The 25,327-nt window shown below is 40.9% G+C and overlaps 1 protein-coding gene across 2 annotated transcripts in view; it reads right to left on the bottom strand.

Moving 5' to 3' along the window:
- Positions 1-24,916, bottom strand: part of net1 (neuroepithelial cell transforming 1) — a 136,784-nt gene extending 111,868 nt beyond the window's left edge. For both annotated transcript variants that reach the window (XM_048553731.2, XM_048553732.2), the window contains exon 1: positions 24,756-24,916. In XM_048553731.2, coding sequence (XP_048409688.1) covers positions 24,756-24,868 — 113 coding nt within the window. In that variant the 5' untranslated portion in view covers positions 24,869-24,916. The remainder of the gene's footprint in view (positions 1-24,755) is intronic.
- Positions 24,917-25,327: the final 411 nt, after the last annotated feature.

Below are 25,327 nucleotides of genomic sequence, written 5' to 3'. Positions count from 1 at the left end.
ATGTGCTCCAAGACCAAGCTAACTGACCTTTAGCAGAACATGCATCAATGATACAGCAAAGCAGTGAAAAGTATACAAAGAATAAAGGACTCAATAGTGTAGATACTTTGGAAATTTTCTCCTTGCTAGGAGTCTACAATTAGAAATAACAGTCTCATATTAAGGGTCGAGAGGAGGAAAAATTCCTTCACTCATATGGGTAATAGGAACTACTGATGCTGGAGAATCTGAAATAACAAGGTGTAGAGCTGGATGAACACAGCAGGCCAAGCAGCATCAGAGAGGCAGGAAAGCTGACATTTCAGGTCTGGACCCTTCTTCATAAAATTACTGATAGGGATGCTGATCTTTGGAATTTTCTATCAAAAACAACTGTTGAGACTCAATAATTAAAGATGTTGAAATTAGTATTCTAAAATCTAAATCACAATGGAATTCAGGGGTAGTATAGGTACACTGATTTGAGGTGGAAGATCAGCCAAGACATTCAGCACAGCTGGTTTGAAGGGCTGAATAAACTACTTCTGCTCTTTGAACTAGATGCAAGGTTATGCATCTTGCAGGAAATGGTTACAAATTAGGGAACCTGTCCCAGGGTCTGTGCTGATTACCAGTCATGTGATTTTTAGGAAGCCTGTTTAAAAAAAACTCCATTGTTCACAGTGAGCTTTCAATCACCTCTTTTGAAGAAACTACTCCAAGTAATAGCTAGTAAACCTGAACGAAATTCCTTTTTCTGCATCTTTCAATATATTTAATATAAAACATATTTGTAATAAGTGCTTTTAACAGAGTAAAGGCAATTGATAGAGCAACATTAATCAAAAGGTGTCAGTATTTTAGCAAAGATTTAGTCAAAATATTTGGTCTTCAGGACCAGCTTATGAAAGGAGAGAAGAGAAGACGAGAGGTGAATGGGTTTAGGGAGGAAATTTGAGAGCTTAATGCCTGGAAATTATGATGCCAATGGTGGAGTAATTAAAATGAGGGATGCTCATAGATATCCTTGCAGATTGCAGACAATTACTGCAAAGAAATGAGATCATGAAAGTATTTGAAAAGAAAAGTGAAAATTTAAGAAAAAAAAGTCAAGGTAATACACAATGGGAGTCAGCTTACATCAGTGAACACGACATGTTGGGTGAACAGGACTTACTGAGTGTTAGGACACAGCTTTACAGTTTTGGATGACGTCAAGCATATGGAAAGTAGAATGTGGAAGGCCAGCCAAGAGTGTATTGGAATATTCAAATCAAGATATAAAGGCATATAGAGTTTTAGTGGCAGACTGAACTAAGAGCCAAGATAGAGACAGCCAGGAATTATTATGGAGGTGAAAATAGGCCGTCTTCATAATGACGCAGATGTGTAGTCAGAACTTATCGTCGGGTCAAACACAAAACCAAGGTTATTAACTTTCTGGTTTAGCCTCAGATGGTTGCCAAGGAGGAATGGAGTTAGTGAAAGAGATTAAAGTGCCTTTCTGGAACAAATAAAAACATATTGATGACATCTTCTATCTGGTCACATAAATATGTTAGAACTGAATAAATAAACTTATTTTTTCTACTGGCTGGAATGAAGAGGTTCATATTGATGATACAGAAATTATCTTTACCCTCAAGGCAAAAAATACATGTGAAAAATAAAAGTGCACAGGGATCTTATGTTTGCTGTTTGAGCCATTTGGAAAAAACACAGTATACACAATTATGGCTCAAGCGATTTTCCTCTTTCCTCCAAGTCAGAAGACTCAATCTCTTCAATTAATTATTTAAACAAGGAAAGTGAATGTACTATAGCCAAGTTTGCAGATGACAGGAAGGCAAGTGCTGAGGATGACACAAAATCTGTGAAGGGATACAGACAGGTTATGTCTGGAGGCAAAATGCAGGCAAATGGAATATAAAGTGGGGAAATAAAAGCTTATGTCCTTTGGCAGGAAGAATATTTAAATAGATAAAGACTGCAGAAGGCTGCAGCACAGCAGGATTTGGGAATCCTTGCGCATTTATCACAAAAAGCTAACACACAGGTACAGCATGTAATAAGGAAGACAATAGAGCATATTTCTCTATTTCAAAAGGGAATGGAGGACAAAACAAGGAAGTGTTGTTGAATTACACAAGGCACTAGTTGGGCAACACCTACAAAACTGAACAGTTTTGGCGCCCATATCGGAGTAAAGATAAATTGTCATTGGAGGTAGTCCAGAGAAAGTTCACTAGGCTGATATGGTGAGAGGAAACGTTGAGTATGCTGGGTCTGCACTCAATGGAATTTAAAAGTATGAGAATCAGTTTTATTCAAACATATTAGGTACTTAGGGAGCTTAACTGGGTCGAAGTGGAAAGGTTGTTTCCTTTTGTGGGAGAACCTAGGACCAAATGGTGTGATCTTACAAAAAGGGTTGCCCATTTAAAACAGCGATGAAGAGGAATTCCTTCTCTCAGGGGGTAGTGAATCTATGGAGTAGTTTACTGCAGGGAGCTGTTGATGTGGGTCATTAAGTATATTTAATGACTAAGATAGACAGATTTTTCATCAGAAGGAAATCAAGGGGTTCTGGCAATAAGGCAGGAAAGTGGAGTTGAGGGCTATCAGATCAATTGAATGGCTAATTCAATGGGCTGAATGGCTGTTTCTTGTCCTACATCTTATCATCCCTCAACGCAGTATAGAGGAGGGGTTGTATTGACAGAGATATTAAAAGTTATAGAATCCCTACAGTGTGGGAAACAGGCCCTTTGGCCCAAAAACGTCCACATTAACCATTGCAGCTTCCCACCCAGACCCATTCCCCCTACAATCCACCTACTCTACACATCCCTGAACACTATGGGCGATTTAGCATGGCCAATCCACTAGCCTGCACATCTTTGGATTGTGGGAGAAAATCCACACAGACACGGGGAAAATATGCAAACTCCACACAGTCACCTGAGGCTGGAATCGAACCCGGAACTCTGGCATTGTGAGGCTGCAGTACTAACCACCGAGCCACCTTGCCACCCTAAAACCAAAACATATCATTGTCTTTTGACTGAGAATTTAAATCATGATTCTGCTTTCTCAGGGAGATGTTACAGATCCAACAGCATGTTATCGAGCAAGAATGGGGAGTCACCCCCAGTAACCTGGTGAACATTTATTCCTTAGACTGTTGTTTGTGAGTGTTCGCTATGTGCAAATCGGTTGTTGTGTTTTCTAAATTCCAAACTGACAACACTTCCAAAGTGCTCCACTGATAATTTCGAAACTTTTGGGACATTGAGAGCACACGCAATGTGCTAAATAAATGTAAATCTTTCTTTCTTTAAAACTATTGACTTTTCATTAAGTTTCAGGCTCAGAACACATGTAAACCTGTTCACTGTTTATGCTATTATAACCCTCAAAGTAAAGGAACTTAGCAGCTGCAAATTCATCACAACGATAGAATACCAGAATCTAAACAATTAATGACTTAAAATATTTTCTAATCAACCTGTACAGTGGCGTTACTATACACCATTTCGAACCCAAGTCTCCTCTCTCAGAGAACGCTTAATACTCAACCTGTTCGGGCTGAATTAGGCCCAAATCGTCTCTCAGCTCACTGGCAGCCTCTAGTGGTGTAAATCACAGAAATACAATGTAATTCCCTACATATTCTTATCAAAAGGAGCAAAATAATTCCAAGACAGAGTTAGAAGATTCAGTTAGGTTTTTAGTTTGCTATCACACGGTTAATTATAACTAATTTTATATGTCAACAATATCCTCAGCAATAGAATCGCTTCTCTGGTTACTTTACATTGGCAACATTTCTCAATCTTAATAATTTATACAGACTACCTGTTTGCAATTATGTTTATTCATCTTATTTTGTTGTATGAGCTTATGAATTATTGAATTATTTATGACTAATATTTCTATTGAATAAGTCATTGTTTTAGCATTAATGCATACATGAAACTTTAGAAGTCAATAATTTCTGAAAGCAGGCTGAAGGCATGACCACAAATACATTATTTGAAAGCTCTCATATCTGTTTGTCAGTTCACATAAAACTTCTCAAACAAAACAGAGAAAAGAGATGCTACATTTATCCAAGTAGTGAAATGGCTGGTGGAGTAAGTACCTGAGGGTATAAAACTTCAACTCAAACTCCAATTACAAATATCCAGTGATTTAATTCGTGAAAAAGCATGTAATTATCAGCTGTAGATACAATAGAAATGGGCATCTCACATGATTAATGTATACTTGAGTAGTTGCCACAGAGAAAAAGAGAAACTTCCCCAATGCTACTGTCAAAGTTATTTTAAATCAAAGCACAGACCATATGAATCTTAATTTCAGATTCAAATGTGCATTTTATTTTCAAATGCTGAATCACTTGCTTTGACAGAAGTTACTGCAATGCTGATGACATGATATTTTGTTACTTCAACATTAGCAGTCCTGGAATATTATCAGGTAGTGATCTTGGTGATATTTTACAAGTGTAGTGAAAGTTCTATATTTTATCTTCTAAGTACCATTCACTACAGACTCTGAACTGGTTAATGAAGAGACAAACTACCTTTAATGTAAACATGTCTCTTACAGCATGAAGAAAGAGGTCACTTGCAGGTTTAAAGACATGTTTCACTCGCAATAGAGCATATTAATGTATCATTATTAAAAAAAACTGATAAGAGATGGATCCTCCACAAACATCCCAATCCTAAATTATGGAAAACACCAGCACATCAGTGCATTAATGTACCAAGGCTCAAACCAACTGTACCTTCTAAACCAGAGACTTTTAAAACCTCAAAGAACAAAGGTAGCAGATTTATGTGAACACCACCACCAGTAAGTTCCTATCAAAGCCATACATTATCCTGACTTGGAGCTATATCCCACTGTCATCAAAATTCTGGAACTCCCTTCCTAACAGTACTCTGGGTGCCCCTGCATCCCAAAGACTGTAATGGTTCAAGATGGCAGCTTCGCACCAGCTTCTCCAGGACAGTTGGCATTTTAACTGACCAAGGAGCAGCACTATGAAAGCTTGTGATTTCAAATAAACCTGTTGGACTATAACCTGGTGTCATGTGACTTCTGACTTTGTCCACCCCAGTCCAACACAGTCACCTCAACATCAGGACAGTTGATAATGGACAACTTTACCCATATGATTTCTTTTTATTTATTCATAGTATATCTTGTCTTGTTCAATATATCCAGACAAAATTTATATTTATTATTCCACAAAATTCACAGAAGACAATCCAAATCCACGTCAGTGAAATAAACTGAAATGGTTATGCTGATACCTTATTCACCACATTTCAGGTGAGAATAAATGTAACCACATTGCAAATATGTCTAAGTTTGCCAACTAAGAGATTTAAATTGGTCTGACTCAAATGTCCTCAAATTACAAATGTCTACATTGCCTCTATTATTTAATACTTCCCACTGCAAAAAAGGTGAAATATTTGTTTTGTCAGCAAACAGCCAGGTTAACATTGCCCAGGTGAATTGTTGCGTCTCTGCTACGACATATTTCAGAGCTGCTGCTGCACTCTAGTGGACATTACACTTCACTCAAGCAGAATTTAACTCAATCCCAGATGTCCTCGTTTTTCAAGGGCCGCAATTTCCCCTCTACAGTGGTTAAAAACGTCCTCGACCGCATCTCGTGTTTCCTGCACCTCAGCACCGCCCCCCCCGGCAATAACAACAAAGACAGAATTCCCCTTGTCCTCACATATCACACCATCAACCTCCAGATTCAACGCATCATTCTCTGCCACTTCTGCCACCTGCAATCTGACCCCACCACCAAGGATATATTTCCCTCCCCACCCCTATCTCCCTCCTGGAGGGACTGCTCTCTCCATGACTCCATCGTCTGCCCCACCACCCCCAGCATTTTTCCCTGCCACTCGCCTCCATCTCAGGCACCAATGAAACCTTCCACACATTGTATTGTTGTTTCCAATGTGGCCTCCTCTACATGGGGGAAACCAAGTGGAGGCTTGGCGACCGCTTTGTGGAGCACCTACGCTCGGTTTGTGACAAATGACAACATTTCTGAGTCACGAACCACTTCAACTGCCCCTCCAATGCCTTGGACGACATGTCCATCCTGGGCCTCCTCCAGTGTCACAACGATACCACCCGAAAACTGGAGGAACAGCGCCTCATATTCCGCCTTGGAACCCTACAACCCAATAGTCTCAATGTGGACTTTACAAACTTCAAAATCTCCCCACCCCCAACCTCATCCCATGATCAGCACCCCATCTCGTTCCCGCCTCCTTGACCCATCTGTCTTCACTCCCACCTATCCGGTCCTCCCACCCCACTGACCGACCCTCACTCCCACCCCCACTTCTTACCTACTAGACTCATCCCTGTCTCCTTGAAATGTCCATCTTACCTCCCCCCTACCCACCCCTCCCTCCTCACTGACCAACCCCCATCCCAACTCCCTACCTACACTCATCTTTACTCGCTTCATCCCTGCCTCCTTGACCTGTCAGTCTTTTCTAAACTGATCTGCTCCACTATCCACCTTCAATCACTGCTTCTCTCTCTCCCTATTTATTTGAGTCCCGTTCCCTTCCCCCATTTCCGAAGAAGAGTCCAGACCCAAAACATCAGCTTTCCTGCTCCTCTGATGCTGCCTGGCCTGCTGTGTTCATCCAGCTCAACACTTTGTTATCTCAGACTCCAACATCAGCAGTTCCTACTATCTCTTAACTTAATTCTGTTGTGTGAATAATGGTTCTGAGAGGTTCCATTTTAAAGACTGCATTTACCTTCGCCCAAATAGGAAATATAAGAATGGGAGCGGGTAAGGGAGGAGGGTGCGGCAAGGGCAAGCAGGGGAGGGTGAGTGAGGACAGCCATGGAGGGAGGCCACATAAGGACAATTGGAGAGGACAGATGTGTGAGGAATGGTGAGCACGCAGGAGGATGAGTGGGGATGGAGAGTTCAGGGAAGAAAGCAGGGTAAAGTAGGCGAGTGAGCGAGGACCATTGGGAAGAGTGAATGTGCGAGGCTGAGTGGGGGAGATGAGTGTGGAGGAGCGGAATCTGTGTAAATTTGTGAGGTTGAGTATGCGGGCTGTGTGGGTATAGGATACAACAAATGAGCAAGAGAATATGTGTGAATGGGGTTGTTAAGAATGGACAAGGTGGTGTGTGGGGCTGGGGTTGAGTGATCAAGGGGCTGTATGAGTTGGGAGTTAGTGAGTGAAGGAGAGTGTGAGTGAGGGTAGGGTTGGTGCAGTGCCAATGCATGGAGGACTAAGAGAACCACTACATCATTCTACCTCTTGTTGATAAACTAATGGGCACAATTCATTTGGTGTGTGGAGGCCCCTAGTGGCTTCATATATAATAAATGTACACTTTGTGGCAATCAGGTCAACTTATCCAAACAGTTCAAACTAAACAGCCCACGAAACATCAAATAATAAACATTATAATTAAGGTACTCTTGAACTATACCATGGCAATTTCTGAAAATGAATTCAAAAACCTAGTAACTAATGAGCTTGCACCAGGAATACAATGATAAAATCTTCCAGATTGCTATATAAATCCAACTGCCTCATCTAGTCACGAATTGATGGGGACCAAATCAATATTCAATTTGTTACAGAGTTGTCCACAGTCCATTCAGAAATCAGCTGTGATCATTGTATCACCTGACTACCAGGGTAGTAAAAGACATGGAACAAGCAATTCCTTTCCTCCCGATGGTCAACATCCTAGATAACACAGTGTGGACCTGGAGGAGCACAACAGGTCAGGCAGCATCAGAGAAGCAGGAAAGTTGACGTTTCAGGTCAGGAAGAGTTCCGATCCGAAACGTCGACTTTCATGCTCCAGTGATGCTGCCAGACCTGCTCAGCTCTTCTGTTTATGTCTAAATCCTTCTCTGCCTCCCCGCTTCCTCAACACTATCTATCCCTCCACCTATCTTTGTGTCATCTGCAAACTCAGCAACATTGTCCTCAATGCCTTCGTCCAGATAATTAACGCATAATGTGAAGAATTGTTGTCCCAATACTGACGCCTGCAGAACTCCACTAGTCACTGCCTGCCGTCCAGAGAAATATCTCTTTATCCCTACTCTCTGCCTTTTGCCATTCAGCCAATCTTCGATCCATACAGAATATGTCTGATGTATATTGCGAGCAGCTGGGGCCCAAAAACATATCCTTTTAGTAAGCTACTCGTCACAGTCTGTGAACAAGGAAATAACCCACTTATTCCAACTCTGTTTTCAGTCTCTTAGTCAATTGTTGATGCATGCCAGCACATTACATCCTATCCCATGTGCTTTATTTTTTTTCTAATCAGCCTCCCGTATCAAAAGCCTCTCAAAAATCTTAGCGTCTTATGTCCATTGGTTTTCCTGTATCATCTTTGCTGGTAACATCTTTAAATAACTCCAACAAGTTCACCACAGTTTCCCTTTCACAAATTCATAATGTCTTTGCCCAATAAGATCTGGTATTTATTTATCCCTTCCTTCACAATACATTCTAGCATTTCCCTAATATTGAGGTAGGCCAAAAGGTATCTGTTTTCTTTCTCATTCTCTTTTTCAACTGTGGTAACATTTACTACCTTCCAAGCTGCAGGACGTATTCCAGAATCTAGAATTTTGAAAGATAATTACTAATACATTGACTACCTTACAGTCAGCTCCTTCAACAGTCAAGGATGTAGACCATCCGGTCCTAGTGAATTATCAACTTTCAGTTCCATTAATTTCTCTACTACAATTTTCTGACTGATGCTAATTTCCTTCGACTCAATCTCCCTAACTAATTGGATTTCTAGCTCTGGAAGATTTCTGGTATCTTCTTCAGTAAAATCAGAGGCAAAATAATTACTTAGCTTCTCTGTCTTGTTTTAAATTTCCCATTATAAATTCTCCGAACTATCTGTAATGGAGTGATGTTGGCTTTGACCAATCATTGCCTTTTTTATGTACAGAGAGAGGCTTTCACAGTCCCTTTTGATGTTTGTTGCTAGATTGCATTCATATTCTACTTTTCTCCTTCTTGTCAGTTTCTTGGTCCTTTGTTGTATGCTAATTCAGAGAATTGGGAGATTTATGTTATTTCCAGCAACTTTTCTTTTAATCCAATTCAGTGTTTCCTTTGTTAGCTACAGTTGACTGACCATTTTTAAGGTTTTGCACCTTAAAGGAAAGTATAGTTGCTTTAAATAATGTAATAGTCCCTTAAGGATTATCCATTGCCTACGTAAATCCATCTCAATCAAATTTGCCTCATTGAGTCATTGAGATGTACAGCACAGAAACAGACCCTTTGGTCCAACTCATCCATGCCAACCAGATATCCTAAATTAGTCTAGTCCCATTTGCCAGCACTTGGCCCATATCTCATGCCTTCATAATTTCTCTTGCTTCAGAATGAGCTGCCTCACTTTCAACATACTGTAAAATTCTAACATCTTATAGCCATATTGTTTACATGACTGATGCAATTAAGTTGATTGAGTTGCAGTTTGTTGCAAAGCTGTAAGTGCAGTGCAGTCTTCGACATCCAGAGCTTGCAAAATCATTTGCATCTGTCGCCCCCATGTAGCCCAATTTCCCATCAGCCTTAGAGTCACAGAGTCCTTCGGCATAGAAACAGACTCTTCGGTCCAACTCATCCATGCTGACCATGTTCCCAAACTAAACTAGTCCCATTTGCCTGTATTTGCCCCATATTCCTCCAATCCTTTCTTTACCATGTACTTACCCAAATGTTTTTTAAACATTGTAACTTCTTCTGGCAGTTCATTCCACACACTAACCACATTCTCTGTAAAAATGTTGCCCTACATATCCTTTTTAAATCTTTCTCCTCACATTAAGAATATGCCCCCTAGTTTTGAACTCCCCCGCCTTATAGAAAAAGACCTTCGCTATTCGCCTTATCTATGCCACTCATATTTTTATACACCTCTACTAGATCACCCTTCAACCTCCTACGCTCCAGTGAAAAATGTCCTAGCTTTTCCAGCCTCTCCTTATAACTCAAAGCCTCCATTCCTGGCAACATCCTGGTAAATCTTTCCTGAGCACTTTCTAGTTCGGCCATAGCACAATTTCATGAAGTGATTAAACTTGATATTTCACAAAGAATATGAATACTATTTATTTCTCGCTCAGAGCTCGTGAAATGTCATGTCAAATCTATTTCAAATACAGCCTAGACAGAACCAGGTTAAACGCTGACAACAGCTAATATGGTCCAAAGCCAGCATTGCTGGTAACACCAATACAACTTGAAAGTAAAATAAAGAACTGAGAATGCTGGTTCTGATAGAAACAAAAAAAAATAGAAATTACTGAAGAGACTCAGCAATTTCTGTCAGCATCTGTGAAGATAGATAAGTTAATGTCTCTGGATTTGAAACGTTAACTCTTTTCTCTTCACAACTGCTGTCAAACCTGCTGAATTTTTGCAGTAGTTTCTACGGAGGGTTGTAGGTGCCTGCAATGCACTGCTGGGGAGGTTCAAAGAATCATACAGGCAGAAAAGGCCCTTCAACCCATTGAGTCTGCACCAACATAACTACCACTAAAAGTGCGATAATCCCAATTTCCTGCACTCGTCCCAGATCCTTGAATGTTATGATATTGAAAGCACTCATCCAAATATTTTTTAAAGATTGTAAGGTTTCCAGTTTCCACTACCTTCCCAGGCAGTACATTCCAGATTCCTACCACCTGCTGAGTGAAAAAGTTTGATTTCACCGAATCCCCTCTGAATCTCCTGCCCTTTATCCTAAAATGATGCCCTCGTGTGATTGACCCTTCAACCAAGAGGAACAACTACTCTCTGTTCACTCTGTCCATAAATCGTATAATCTTATACGTCTCAATCATGTCCACCCTCAGTCCTCTCTGCTCTAAAGAAAACAATTTAAGCCTATCTAGTCTCTCATTATAGCTCAATTTCTTCATTCCAGATGACATCTTTGCAAACTTCCTCTGTACCTCCTCCAATGCTATCACATCCTTCCTGTTGTAAGGTGAACAGAACTGCACATAGTACTCTAGTTGTGGCCTGACCAATGTTCTGTACAACCTTGTCTCATATCCTCACCCTCAACAACTTCTCTTTCAACTCATCATTTTCTCCAGGTAAGAGGGGAGGCCAATTTCAACAAGGGAGCCTCTGAAGTGTCCACATTCTTCCTCAACCAAGGATTCCCCAGCTCTGTTGTTGACAGGGCCTTCAATCCGGTCCAACCCATCTCCCACACTTCTGCCCTCACCCCTTCTCTTCCTCCCGCAACAGCTATAGGGTTCCCCTTATCCTCATCTACCATCCCACCAGCATCCACATCCAAAAAGATCATCAGACGCCATTTCTGCCACCTCCAGCAAGATGCCACCACCAGACACATATTCCCCTCCTCCCCCGTTTCCGCCTTCTGCAGGGACTGTTCCCTCTGGTCCATATTTCATTCACCCACAACACCTCCTCACAGCCCTACGACACCTTCCCCTGTAACCGGCGAAGGTGCAACACCTGCGCATTTACCTCCTCCCTCCCAGTATCCAAAGGCCCAAACATACCAAGCAAACACTTCACCTGCACTTCCAAGAATCTAGTTTACTGCATTTGCTGCTCACATTGTGGTCTCCTCTACAATGGGGAAACAAAGCGTAGAACTTGGTGATCGCTTCGCAGGAACCTCTACGTTCTGCTCACAAAAAAGGCCCTGAACTACTTGTTGCCTGCCACTTCAATGCACCACCTTGCTCCCTGGCCAACATCTCTGTCTTCGACTTGCTAGTGTTCCACTGAAGCCCAGTGCAAGCTGGAGTAACAAAACCTCATTTTGCATCCGACAGCCCTCCGGACTCAACATTGAATTCAATCATTTTAGGGCCGAAACTCTCCCATGTCTCAGCCCCCCACCTCACATACCAGGCCTTGTCATCACAGCCTGCCATTGCACACCCCCTGTTGTTAGTCACTAACAGGCTCCATTAACTCACCCTCCCAGCCTGATCGTTAGCAACTCTTTTGTCTGTCCATCTGTCTTTCTCTCTCTTTGGGCTCTATCCTATAGTTTACTCCCAACCCCACCCACCTTCCTATTTGCTGCATATCAACTGACATTTTCCCAGCCACCATCAGATCTGAGGAAGGGTCACTGGACCCAAAACATTAACTCTGTTTTCTCCTCCACGGATGCTGCCAGACCTGCTGAGCTTTTCCAGCAACTTTGTTTTTGTTGTTGTTGTTATTGTGTCAACAGAACTCTTATTCAGATCAGTGAATCTTTTCCCCGATCATCTGCAATTGCCTATAACGGTTACCCATGAAATCAATTTGGAATTCATTCATTTGGATTTCGCTGCATGGCTGAAACTGGGGAACTTGAGCATTAGAACACTACCATATTCCACACTTTACTACAGGTATTTCAAAATGTTATTCTACCGAATCAATATATTTTATTGATCCAAATGCAACCAGCTATTGTGCAATATGAAAAGTGAACTTAGTGATGCTGTTTTTAATGATTAGTGTCCTAGTATAATAAACAAGAAGGTTTGGAATGGGATTGATTCTGGGCCTACTAACTTTGGTACACTTAACGACGATTCTGAGCAGAGTCATAGTATCCAGTAGTGGCTCACTTCATAGAAGAGATCGAATTTCTGTCCAATCACAACTAATGCTTTTTCTCAGAGAATTGCATACATTTATAATATGTTATCTCTGATCTTCATACAGATCAACCAGTTCAACAATATTTTAAGAATGCCAAGTTAATAGTTTGGAAAGAAAGCTTCCCAGATTTGGAGAATAGAAAAATATACCACCGCCTAGAAAATACATAACAGGAGCATGATGAAAAACTATCAACCTACATGGAAGAATCCAGGTCCAATAACTCAAAAAACAACTTGATACCATTCAAAGGACAAAGCAGCCTGTTTGATCAGCAGCCCAGTCACCATGTTAAATATTGACTCCCTTGTTAAATAATCACCATGTACAAGATGCACTGCACAACTCACTAAGGCTCTTTGAACAGCACATTTCAAATCTACGATCTCCGACACTGAGTAGGACAAAGGCAGAAATTGCATGTGAACAGCAGAACCTGGTAATGTTTCTGAAAAATAGTTATTGGTTTCAACTCACTTTCAACAATTTGTTGATATCACAGACTTTGGGTGCAGGCAGGATATTCTACAATGGTCTTCAAAGGAAACAGATGTGTTCTGTAGAGTTTATGCAAATCCTGAGTAATTTTGCCTTACTAATAATGTAAAATCTACTTATTGCTATCATGCAATGTAAAAGCTTGTTAATTAAAACAGGTTCCGCTTCTGATTGTCCTCTACCAGTGATATTTAGACTGGCCTGGATAGATTATGGATAAAACAAGATGGTAGCAAGCCATCTTAAACAACCCCTACCTACTTTGTACCACATACTCACACATGTGGCAGATACAAGATATGAGCAGTAGCGGTGAGAATATAGGTCACAAGTATCACCTACAGTTCTTTTCCATGTCACTCACCATCCTGACCTGGAACCATATTGCCATTTCTTCATTCTCATTGGGTAAAATCCTGGATCCCCACCTCTCCACTGCAACCTATTGCCCTTTGCATGTAATTACACCACATAGACAGCAGCAGATCAAAAAAGCCAACTGAAGAACAATTAGAAATGGGAGAAAAATGTTAATCCTGCCACAAACAGCTTTATCATTCATTCAATTTTTTTAAAAAGTGGTGTCACACGGAGCCAAAAGGCCAAGAGTAATCTAGATTTGTCCTGAGTAGAGCAAGCATAGCCAAGGCAGCAGATTACCCGAGAATTGGTTGGGGAAGTGGAGGAGGAAGAGGGGCTTTGGGAAAATGGAGAAAACAAAAATGTAAGCATTGTTAACCCCTCCAAATTGCTGTCTGTAATCTTTCTGTAGAAAATGAGCTTGTTTGGCATTGTGTCACCTAGATCAAAGTTTAATATGGAAGTTCCAACTTTCCAAACAGTTATTTTCATATTTCATAGGAAGAGGCTGCTCGATGTACTCTCAGACACGTCTCTGAATCTAAGTAATTCAGATGTTAAGATTCAAACTCAAGGCGGTTACCTACCTATCCACAAGTCAAAGCAAAGCCTTTAAATCTTCAGGAACTAATGCAACATTAGTTATAAAACAAGACATCTTGGACGAAAGACATGAGAAAAATGAGCACTTTTTCAGTGTTCCATACCGTGAACATAAGTGATTTTCACTCTTTAATATTTTGAAAAATAACATTGACCACCTGTATAGTTCAGGCTATGAATTGACATATAAATAGAATTGAATCAAAGTGAGCAAAAGGCATTGATTTGATGTCTTGTTGCCATTTGAAAATAACACCAAAAAGACTAATTACAGATCACAGGTTTAACCATTTAGTCTGTACTAACTGCAATGTGAAATTTTAAACAGGACTGACAATATGGCTAAACCATATCAACTAGGAGCTGGAATAGGCAATTCAGCCTCTTGAGCCTGCTCCATCATTCGACACCATCAATGGTGGTCTCACCGTGGGCGCAACTTCACTTTCCTGCCCACTCTCTTCAACCATTATTATTTAAAAATCTATGTACTCCTTACATTTACTCAATGGCCTAGCATCCACCACACCCTAGGGTAATAAAGTCCACAGATTTGCAACCCTTCGAAAGAAGTAATTTCTCCTCATCTCTATTTTAAATCTGCTACTCCTTAAATAAACTTGTGACCTCGCAATTTAGATTGCTTCATCTTTCCAATTATAAGTCATTAAGAATGATAACCAAAAAGAGTTCTCAATTTAATCTGTTAAAGACAACCAAACTTCAAAGGAAGACAGTTTGCCAGGCAATTAAGCAAAAGATATATAGCTGAACTGTGTCAGCCTTACTTACAAGACAAACACAAGTAATTAAAGCCTAATAATCAATCTTAATTATATATTGATAAGTTATTACGGATAAACGTATAACGATCAACTATGTTATTGTTGTGTAGTCTCAACTGAAATTCCATCCCAAACGGCATTGTGGGTCAACCCACAGCAGGTGGACTGCAATGGTTCAAGAAGACAGCTCACCCCCATCTTCTCAAGGGCAACCCGGGACAGGCGATAAATGCTGGCCAGGCAGCAACAACCATGTCCCAAAAATGAATTTTAAAAACTTGTCCATAGAGACAGGCAACAACAACAGATAATGGCCGGTTATGAACAGCTCTTGATTTTAAAAAAGAAAAAAGGTTAAATCAAGAAACTTACAAAACTGCCCTTCAGGTGACACAACAATAAAGAACTCAAAATTTGGAAAGAAGGCAGCCTCCCCAAATTGTCAGAAGTCGATGAATGGCATAAAAAAACCTTTTAAAATAATTTACTTGCAACACCTAACGTTTATCTGAAGTGATGCCTCGTGAACCAATGGACGCTTGGGCATCAGTATGGCACATATGAATCTCCAGTCTTGTTGTGAATACAAGAGGTTCTGTTGCTCAATATATCAGTTGTCCAGATACAAAGCTCAATGCTTGTATATAAACAAGAGACCAGTCAACAACTTTGATTTCCAAAAACAGTTTTGCCTGCAACAGTGACAATAATGAAATGCTGTGTAAATTTTGTGGTCCAGCTATAGTTGACTTAATCCAGACCTTCCTGCTTTTCTAACTTTGATACATTTCAACGAGCATAGCAATGCATGGCTAATGTATGACGAGACAACATTGTGTAATTGTTTCTGAAGTTACAAAACCTCAGCTGTTTATTGAATAGTGTCATTGAAACAGTTCATCCTTAAATGTTGTTACCAGCATACCTGAAAGTGGGGATAAGCCTCCATGTTCTAGAATTCCTTCCATCAGCTTCTCTACCTCTCAACCTCACCTTTCTCTTTTAAGACACTCCGTAAAATGTCCTTGAACATCTTTAGGGTCATCATTACATGGCTTAGTGTCATATTTTGTTTCACAACACATCTGAAGGACGTTAGGACATTCTACAGTATTATGATGAAGGCACCAATTAAAAATAAGTTATTGTTGTTCGCATAACTTTATTTGATAATTTCACTGAACTTTAATTTCTGGGATTTGGTAGCTGTTAGTCTTTAATTCTGGTAAACCTTAGTTTAAAAGGTAACAACGCAAAAAATTGTTGAAAAATTAATTAGTTGTTTGTATTATAAGTATATGGATATGGGCTATCCGAGTTCTTTTTCATTGGTTCAATTTGTTTTTTGTTTATGCCAAGAGCATTAAAAAATAAATGAAGAAAAGCCAGACAGGAGAAGGAGAGATTATTCAAATAGAGTATAGTGAATAAATAAAGAAGCCCTTCCAAAGTATTTTGGTCTTTGTATGCCCTTCACTAATTGTTTTTATTCATTCACAGGATGTGAATGTCACTGGCCAAGCCAGTATTTATTGCCCATCCCTAATTGCCCAGAGGACAGATGGGAGTCAACACCATTGTTGCAGATCTAGAGTCACATATAGGCCAGATCAGTAAATGACGGCAAATTTCCTTTTTTAAAAAGGAGTTTACTGAACCAGATGGTTATTTTCATGACAATCAGCAACAGTTTAATATCATCATAAGACTCTGGTGATGATTAAGACTCCTAGGGGAGGCAATGGTCTTGTGGTATTAAAGCTAGACTGCTAATCCAGAGACCCAGATAACAATCCTGCCCTGGAAGATGGTAGAATTTGAATCCAATAAATATCTGAAATTAAGAATCCAATAATGACTGTGAATCCATTGTCGATTGTTGGAAAAACACAACTGGTTGACTAATGAGTGATAATGGGAACTGCAGATGCTGGAGAATCCAAGATAATAAAATGTGAGGCTGGATGAACACAGCAGGCCAAGCAGCATCTCAGGAGCACAAAAGCTGACATTTCAGGCCTAGACCCTTCATCAGAGAGGGGGATGGGGTGAGGGTTCTGGAACAAATAGGGAGAGAGGGGGAGGCGGACCGAAGATGGAGAGAAAAGAAGATAGGTGGAGAGGTAGGGAGGGGATAGGTCAGTCCAGGGAAGACGGACAGGTCAAGGAGGTGGGATGAGGTTAGTAGGTCGGAGATGGCGGTGCGGCTTGGGGTGGGAGGAAGGGATGGGTGAGAGGAAGAACAGGTTAGGGAGGCAGAGACAGGTTGGACTGGTTTTGGGATGCAGTGGGTGGAGGGGAAGAGCTGGGCTGGTTGTGTGGTGCAGTGGGGGGAGGGGACGAACTGGGCTGGTTTTGGGATGCGGTTGGTTGACTAATGTCCTTTAGGGAAAGAAACAGCTATCCTTACCTGGTCTGGCCTACATGTGACTCCAGACCCACAGCAATGTGGTTGAATCTTAACTGCAGTCTGGGCAATAAATGCTGCCTAGCCAGCGACGCCCTCATCCCGTCAATGAATAAAGGGAAAAAAAAGACTCTTAAGTGAATTCAAATTCCACCATCTGCCATGTCGAGCTCCAAGATTCTTTAAAAATAACTGTATAATTATTTTTAATATATAACTTAAACCGAACTGAAGACTCCATTTGGCCCCACTGAACTGAAATGATAATAACTCAAAAAAGGGCGACTAATTTTCAAATTTTACCTAACTTTAATACCTGGAGATTCCACAAACCACAATGGTTTTCACAAAAAGAAAAAAAAATACTCATTTAAAATGACCATAGCATTCAGCATAACCACACAAACTAGGCAAGCTTCATGAAAGTGAAATGAAGCAAACAAAATTGTCTGGCCTGAAATTAGCATTATCATCAAAAGATACTGAAAATAGGAAAGTGAGGGGTGACGAAAATCTTATCTCTGATTTTGATTTATGCTTGTTTGATAAGCTTCATTTACTGGAGATGAAAGACATTGCCTGTAATTGTCAAGATTGGAAGCAACAGATTCAGACATTGGAATATGCAAGCCAAATTTATTTCAGGGAGCTGCTTTGGGCAAAGTAGACAAGATGGATGTGTGACTAAAACAAGCTGCATAAAGAGCTCTCTTCCTGTCTCTCAAGAAGAAAAAATGCCTGGTTACAGAACAGTTTAAAAAAATCACAACTATCTCTGACAACATTGAACCACAGGACATCTGAAATATTTGCTGTTGTTCAGAAAACAAGACATGTTTTAAACAATTGAAATTTCAGGTTAAAAAGGTGTAAACCTTAAGGATACCTCAAGGACTGTCAATAACGAAAAGTTAGGACCTTGCAGCAAGGTTCTAAATTGAGGGAAGGCAAACAACGTCAGTATTAGTCAGGAGCTAGTGAGTGTTAATTGGGAGGAGCTGTTATCAGGCAAGTCCACATTTGATACATGGGAATTGTTTAAAGACCAGTGATGAGAATTCAAGACTAGCATGTTTCAGTAAGGAGGAAGGACAAGGATGGCAAGTTAAGGGCCCCTTGGATAACATGGGAGCTTGTGAATTTAGTTAAAAGTGAAAAAGAAGTATATGTAAGGTTGAGGAGGCTAAAATTGGATGGGGCCCAAGAGGAATATAAAGAAGGCAATAAAGTACTCAAGTAGGGGACTAGGACATCAAGAAGAAGCCATAAAATGGCCTTGGCAAGTCGGATTAAAGAGAGATACATTAAAAACAACAGGATAACTAAGGAGAAGGTAGGACCACTCAAAGATAAAAAAGGGAACTTGTATTTGGGGGCAAGATGTGGGTGAGATCCCAAATAAAGTACTTTGCATCTGTATTCACCCAGGAGTAGGATATGGAGGACAGTGAGAATAGTGTGGAGCATGCTAATATGCTAGGACATTTTGAGATCGTTAAAGAAGCGGTGTAGGATCTCCTGAAGAGCATTAAGCTGGATAAGTCCCCACGGCCTGATAGCATTTACCCGAGATTACCGAGCGATGCAAGAAAGGAGATTGTTGGGACCTTGACCAAAGTATTTGTATCCTTGTTAGCTACTAGAGAGGTACCAGAGTAGTTAATGTTGTTCCTCTGTTCGAGAAGGGAAATAGGGATAATCCAGGAAACTTAAGACCGGTGAGTGTCACATCGGTGATTGGGAAGTTCTTGGTCAGAACTCTTAGGGACCGGATTTACGCACACTTGGAAAAGCATGGCCTAATTAGGGACAGAAAATATGGCTTTGTGCAGGGCAGGTCATGTCTTACTAACTTGATTGAATTTTTTGAGGAGGTGAAGAAGGTGATGAATGAGGGTGGAGCAGTGGATGTTGTTTACGTGGATTTTAATAAAGCTTTCAACAAGGTCCTTCATGGTAAGCTCATCCAGAAGATTAAGTGCAAACAATCCACAGTGACTTGGCCATGTGGATTCAGAATTGGCTTGCCCATAGACGACAGAGGGCATTGGTGTTTTTCAGGCTGGAGGTCTATGATTCGTGATGTTCTGCAGAGATCCATACTGAGACCTCTGCAGTTTGTGATATGTATAAATGACTTAAAATGAAAATGTAGATTGGTGGGTTAGCAAGTTTGCAGATAATAAAAAGATCGACAGAGTTGTAGGGTGTAGAAGTTTGTTAAAGGATACGGCGGGATATAGATCAGTTGTACATACAGGCAGAGAAATGGCAAATGGAGTTTAATCCGGGTAAGTATGAGATGCTGCTGCACTTTGGAAGATCCAGTGTTAAGGAAATCTTTACAGGTAATGGCAGGACTCTGAACAGCATTGATGCTGGTGGTAGTGGAGGCAGATACAATAAGGGTATTTAAGACTTTTAGATAAGCCTATGAATACGCAAGGAATAGAGGCATATGGACCAATGGCAGGCAGAAGGGATTAGTTTCATTTGGCGTCATGTTCGGTGCAACATCATGGGCCAAAGGGCCCGTTCCAGTGCTGTACTGTTCTATATTCTGTGTTCTAACTGTATATTTCTTTCATCTTTGTCTTGTACTGGACATCAGCTTTTAGCTTCGAGCTTGTCTGCAAGAATGTATGAAGTGTTTCTGTTAAATTTTCAGAGTTAGTAGTGAATTTTTTTATCCACCCTAGGAAATTTTGTAATTGGCTCCCATTTCACAACAGATACATGCTTCAAATATGATACAGTCCACTAGTTCAGTTGACTGGATGGTTAGTTTATGATGCATAGTGATGTCAGTCTGGGTTCAAATCCTGCACTTGCTGAGGTTATCATGAAGGACTTTCTTTCTCTGCCTCTCCACTTGCCTGAGGTGTAGTGACATTCAGGTGTAATGAGAGAGCAGCCCTAAGATCAGGTAAGACTTCTGTGATTTTACCTTTTGTCTAATCAAATTCCTTTTCCAGTTTTTCTCTCCAACAAACACCCAAAAGACATGATCTCTTGATGTTGGTGAGAGCTTACTGTGCGTAAATGGGCTAACTCACTTCCTGCAACATTAAAGAACATTTCAGAAGTACTTCATTGGCTGAAAAACTCTTTAGCACTGCCTGTAGTTGGGTACGGTGCGACATAAATGTTTTGTTTCATAGGGGAAAGTCCTGGAAATATATCTTAACTGTGTAAGCTCTAATAATGAAAACGAACAAATGTTTCTCTTCCCTCTGAGCTGCGTGGCCTCACAGGCACTGGGCCTTTTGAAGGGTTACTTCCTCTTGTAGAAGCTGCTGCTACGCACATACCTCACAAGAACAACAAGAAAACTGCAGGAAACATTGTTCTCCACGTTCAAAAGCCATTTGAGAAATTTTAAATCTTTAAACAATTTGTGGGGATCATCCCTTCAGCTATCCTGGTCCTAAGCTCTGGGGTTGCCTCACTGAACTGCTGTTTCTCTGTACACTTTCGTCTTTTAAGACACTCCTTGAAAGCCAGCAGTTGAACATGCTCTTGGTCATAAATCCCCAGAACTGGATCAGGTGTCCTCTAGATTCTTATGGGAAACAAAGGAAATGATTGTTGGGCCCCTTGCTGAGATATTTGTAACATTGATGGCCACAAGTGAGGTGCCAGAGACTGGAGGTTGGCTAATGTGATGCTATTATTTAATAAAGTTGGTAAGCAGAAGCAAAGGAACCATAGATCAGTGAGCCTGTCATCAGTGGTGGGTAGGTTGTAGGAGGGGATTCTGAAGGACAGGTTTTATGTGTATTTGGGAAGGCAAGGACTGATTAGGGGTTGTCAACATGATTGTATGTGGGAAATCATGTGTCACTAGCTGGATTGAATTTTAGAATAAATGGCGAAGAAGATTGATGAAGGCAACTCAGTGGACATTGTCCATACAGACTTCAGTAAGGCATTCAACAAAATTCCACATGGTAGACTGGTTTGCAAGATTAGATCACACGGAATATAGGGACAATCAACTATATGGATACAAAACTGGCTCGCAGGTAGGAGACAGAGGGTATTGGTGGAGGATTGCTTTTCATATTGGAAGTGTGTGACCTGCAGTGTGCCACAAGGATTGGTGCTGGGCCTGCTTTTTACCATTTATATATATGAGTTGTGAGAGCATGGAATGCGTTGCCGGCAGCAGTTGTGGAAGCAAGGTCATTGGGGTCATTTAAGAGACTGCTGGACATGCATATGGTCACAGAAATTTGAGGGTGCATCCATGAGGATCAATGGTCGGCACAACATTGTGGGCTGAAGGGCCTGTTCTGTGCTGTACTGTTCTATGTTCTATGTTCTATGTTCTATTTGGATGTGAATATAACAGGTATGATTAGTAAATTTGCAGATGACACCAATATTGGTGGTGTACCAGATAGATTACCACAGAGTACAACAGGGCCTTGATCAGATGGGCAAATGGGCTGAGGAATTGCATATGGACTTTAGATAAAGGTGAGGTGCAGCATCTTGATAGGGTAAACAGGGCAGGACTTACACACTTAATAGTGAGGTCCTAGGGGGTGTGGCCAAACAATGAGAGCTCGGGGTGTAGACTCAGTTCCTTGAAGCTAGAGTCACAGATAGACAGGATAGTTTAGTACTCTTGCCTTTATGGTCAGTTCATTAAGTGTAGGAGTTGGGAGGTCATGTTGCAGCTGGTCAGGATATTGGTTCGGCTACCTTTGTAATACGGCATTCAATTCGTTATTGCATTGAGTTCAGGAGTTGGAAGGTCATGTTGCAGCTGGTCAGGATAATGGATCATCTACAATCGGAATACCGCATTCAATTCTGGTCTCCCTGCTGTAGGAAAGATGTTGTAAAATTTGAAAAGGTTCAGAAAAGCTTTACAAGGATGTCACCAGGGTTGGAGGGCTTGAGCTATATGGAGAGGCTGAATAGGCTACAGGTATTTTCCCCGGAACATTGGAGGCCGAGGGGTGACCTTATTGAGGTTTATAAAAACATGAGAGGTATGAATAGGGTGAAGAGCCAAGGGTACCCTTTGCTCCAGAGTAGGGGAGTCCAAAATTAGAGAACATAGGTTTAAGGTGAGAGGGGGCCTAAGGGACAATGGTTTCATGCAGAGAATGGCACGTGTTGAAATGAGCTGCCAGAGGATGTGGCGTTGGAGCATGGTACAATTATAACATTTAAAAGACATCTGGATGGGTGTATAAATAGGAAGTGTTTTAAGGAATAATGGGCAAAATACTGGCAAATGGGGCTAGATTAATTTAGAATATCTGGTTGGCAGAGACAAGTTGGACCAAAGGGTCAGTTTCTGTGCTGTACAGCTCTATGATTCTATCTGGCCTAATATCTCCTTCTGTGGCTTGATGTCAAATTTTTATTCATGATGCTGCTTCAAAGTATTTTTGGTTGTTTCCTGACATTAAAGTCACCATATAAATACAAATTATTTCTGATGAAATCAGATGGCTGTCCCATCATTATAGACATGATTTTCCAGCTTACGTGGTAACAGCAGGGAACTCACAATCACTATTGATAATTTTATGGGAGTATATGGATAGCATGGAAAGTGGGTAACTAACAATTCAGTTTTGGCATAGACAATAGCAATGTGGTACAAACAATCCAGAAAATGTTGACATGGAATCAGGAATAACTTGGAAGACGTATGCCAATGTTTCCAAGAACATCAATTCTAGAATATCAAAGTACATCCTATATGCATTACAATTAAATCGAATCCCCACACAAAAATCAATGTCAGTAAAATCAATAGTGTCATGCAGACAAGCAACTTCAGCTTCGATGCAAAGCTGACTGAGAAACATTTACTTAAATAGCTAAGCTCCCATGTCGTGACATACTCAAGTAAGAAGAAAACACTTTCCAAAAATAAATGTTGTCCAATTAACTTGAAAAACATCAAAAGAAACTAAATAAAAAATTCAAAAGGTAGAAGACTTTGAAATAATAAAAGTGTAAAATCAAAAATAATTGAGCTATGTTAATGTAAAGCTTATATCAAGAATTTGCTTTAGATTTTCCACTGCTTTTCATTTGAATGTGAGCTTAGGAAGTATAGTTAGTAAATTTGCAGATGACATCAAAATTGAAGGTGTAGTTGACAATGGAGAAGATCGCCTCAGAGTACAACGGGATCTTGACCAGATGGGCCAATGGGTCAATGAGTGGCAGATGTAGGTAAATGTGAGGTGTTGCAATGCGGAAAGGCAAAGCAAGGCAGGACTTAAACCTTTAATGGTAAGATCTTGGGGATTTTGGCTGAACAAAGAAACCTCGGAGTACAGGTTCATAGTTCCTTGAAAGTGAAGTCATAGGTCGATAGGATAATGAAGAAGGCATTTAGTACGCTTACCTTTATTAGTCAGTGCATTGAATTTTGGAGTTGGGAGGTCATGTAGTGCCTGTACAGGACATTGATTAGGCCACTATTATAATACTGCATGCAATTCTGGTCTCCCTACAATAGGAAGGGTATTGTGAAACTAGGAAGGGTTAAGAAAAGTTTTACATGGATGTTACAAGGGCTGAAGGGTTTGAGCTATAGCGAGAGGCTAAATAGACGGGGGCTATTTTCCCTGTAGCATCAGAGGCTGAGGGAGTGACCTTATAGGGGTTTATAAAATCATGAGGGGCAGGGATTTGGGAGGTATAGTAAAGATCTTTTCTCAGGGTGAGGGGGTTGAAAGCTAGAGGACATAGGTTTAAGGAGAGAGGGGAAAAGATTTAAAAAGGATCGAAGAGGCAACATCTTCATTCAGAGGGTGGTGCATGTATGAAATGAGCTGCCAGAGGAAGTGGTGGATGCTGGTACAATTACAACATTGAAAAGGCCCTGGCTGGGTACATGAATAGGAAGGGTTTAGAGGGAAATAGAACTGGATATGTTTGGGATATCTGGTCAGCATAGGTTAGACCAAAGCATCTGTTTTCATACTGTTCAAATCTGTGATTCTATGTGTTTCTGTTTCAGTCAGAGATCACCTTGTTAAAATCAAAACTAAACTAAATATGATCTCTTAAGCTACCTTTCGGTTTGCGATTTTACTTAGTCCTGACAAGGGTAATACCCGAAACGTTGCCTGCTTCCAGCTTCCTATTTGCCTACCGTGTACAGCTCTATGACTTTTGTTGCATGCTATTAAGTACCAAAGCACACGAGTTCAGAGAAATTTTCAAACATGTATTAAGCAAAAGCATGACCAAACTGACGAGTTTACTTAATTGTTTCTGCTTGTTATTCAATTAAGGTATAACTATATGTGAAGATTAGTGTTAACGGAACAACATTGAAAGGGAGAGGGAATTGGTGAAGGACGGGTGCAAGCTCAACTCCAGACTCCCCACCACCGGCTTCCATTCACTCACCGTCTGCTGCTGTCCGCTGGCTCTGGGGAGCTGCGGCTGCTGGATGCCACTGAGGATTTCCTCCTGAAGGGGGGCCGCCTGTTCTCTTTCGTTAGCGGCTGTGCCTGACTCATGGTGCCGGTGTGGGACTGCTGTCACCGGCCCTGGGCCTCACTGATCCCTCGGGTCTCTTCTAAATACCCCTGTCACTCCCCTCCCCCACGATCGCTCCCCGATCCCCGGTCTCTCCGGACTTGGGCCTCTAACCGCCCCCTTGCGTTTGAAACTGCCGCCGCTGGAATGCGCCAATCAGCGCCCGCCTCGTCGCCGGGGCCTTCCGCCTCCGTAACCAATGTGAAGCCTCAATCGCGGTGAGAATACGCTCATCAGTGAAGGCAAGGATACATCAATCTATTAAATTCTCTGTGCAAACGAAATGTTTCCCCGAAGCTAAACTTCATAAGTAGCAAAACGTCTTAAATTCGCATTATTTTATATGTAACCATGTTCTACACGATATTGTTAGGTTCACTTATTTTGTATATTTCTGTAGATCAGTTCGAGTTCACTTTTTTTATACGTATTACAATTAT

Source organism: Stegostoma tigrinum, chromosome 25 (assembly GCF_030684315.1).
Source record: "Stegostoma tigrinum isolate sSteTig4 chromosome 25, sSteTig4.hap1, whole genome shotgun sequence".
NCBI lineage: Eukaryota > Metazoa > Chordata > Chondrichthyes > Orectolobiformes > Stegostomatidae > Stegostoma > Stegostoma tigrinum.
This window is presented reverse-complemented; position numbering and strand designations above follow the sequence as displayed.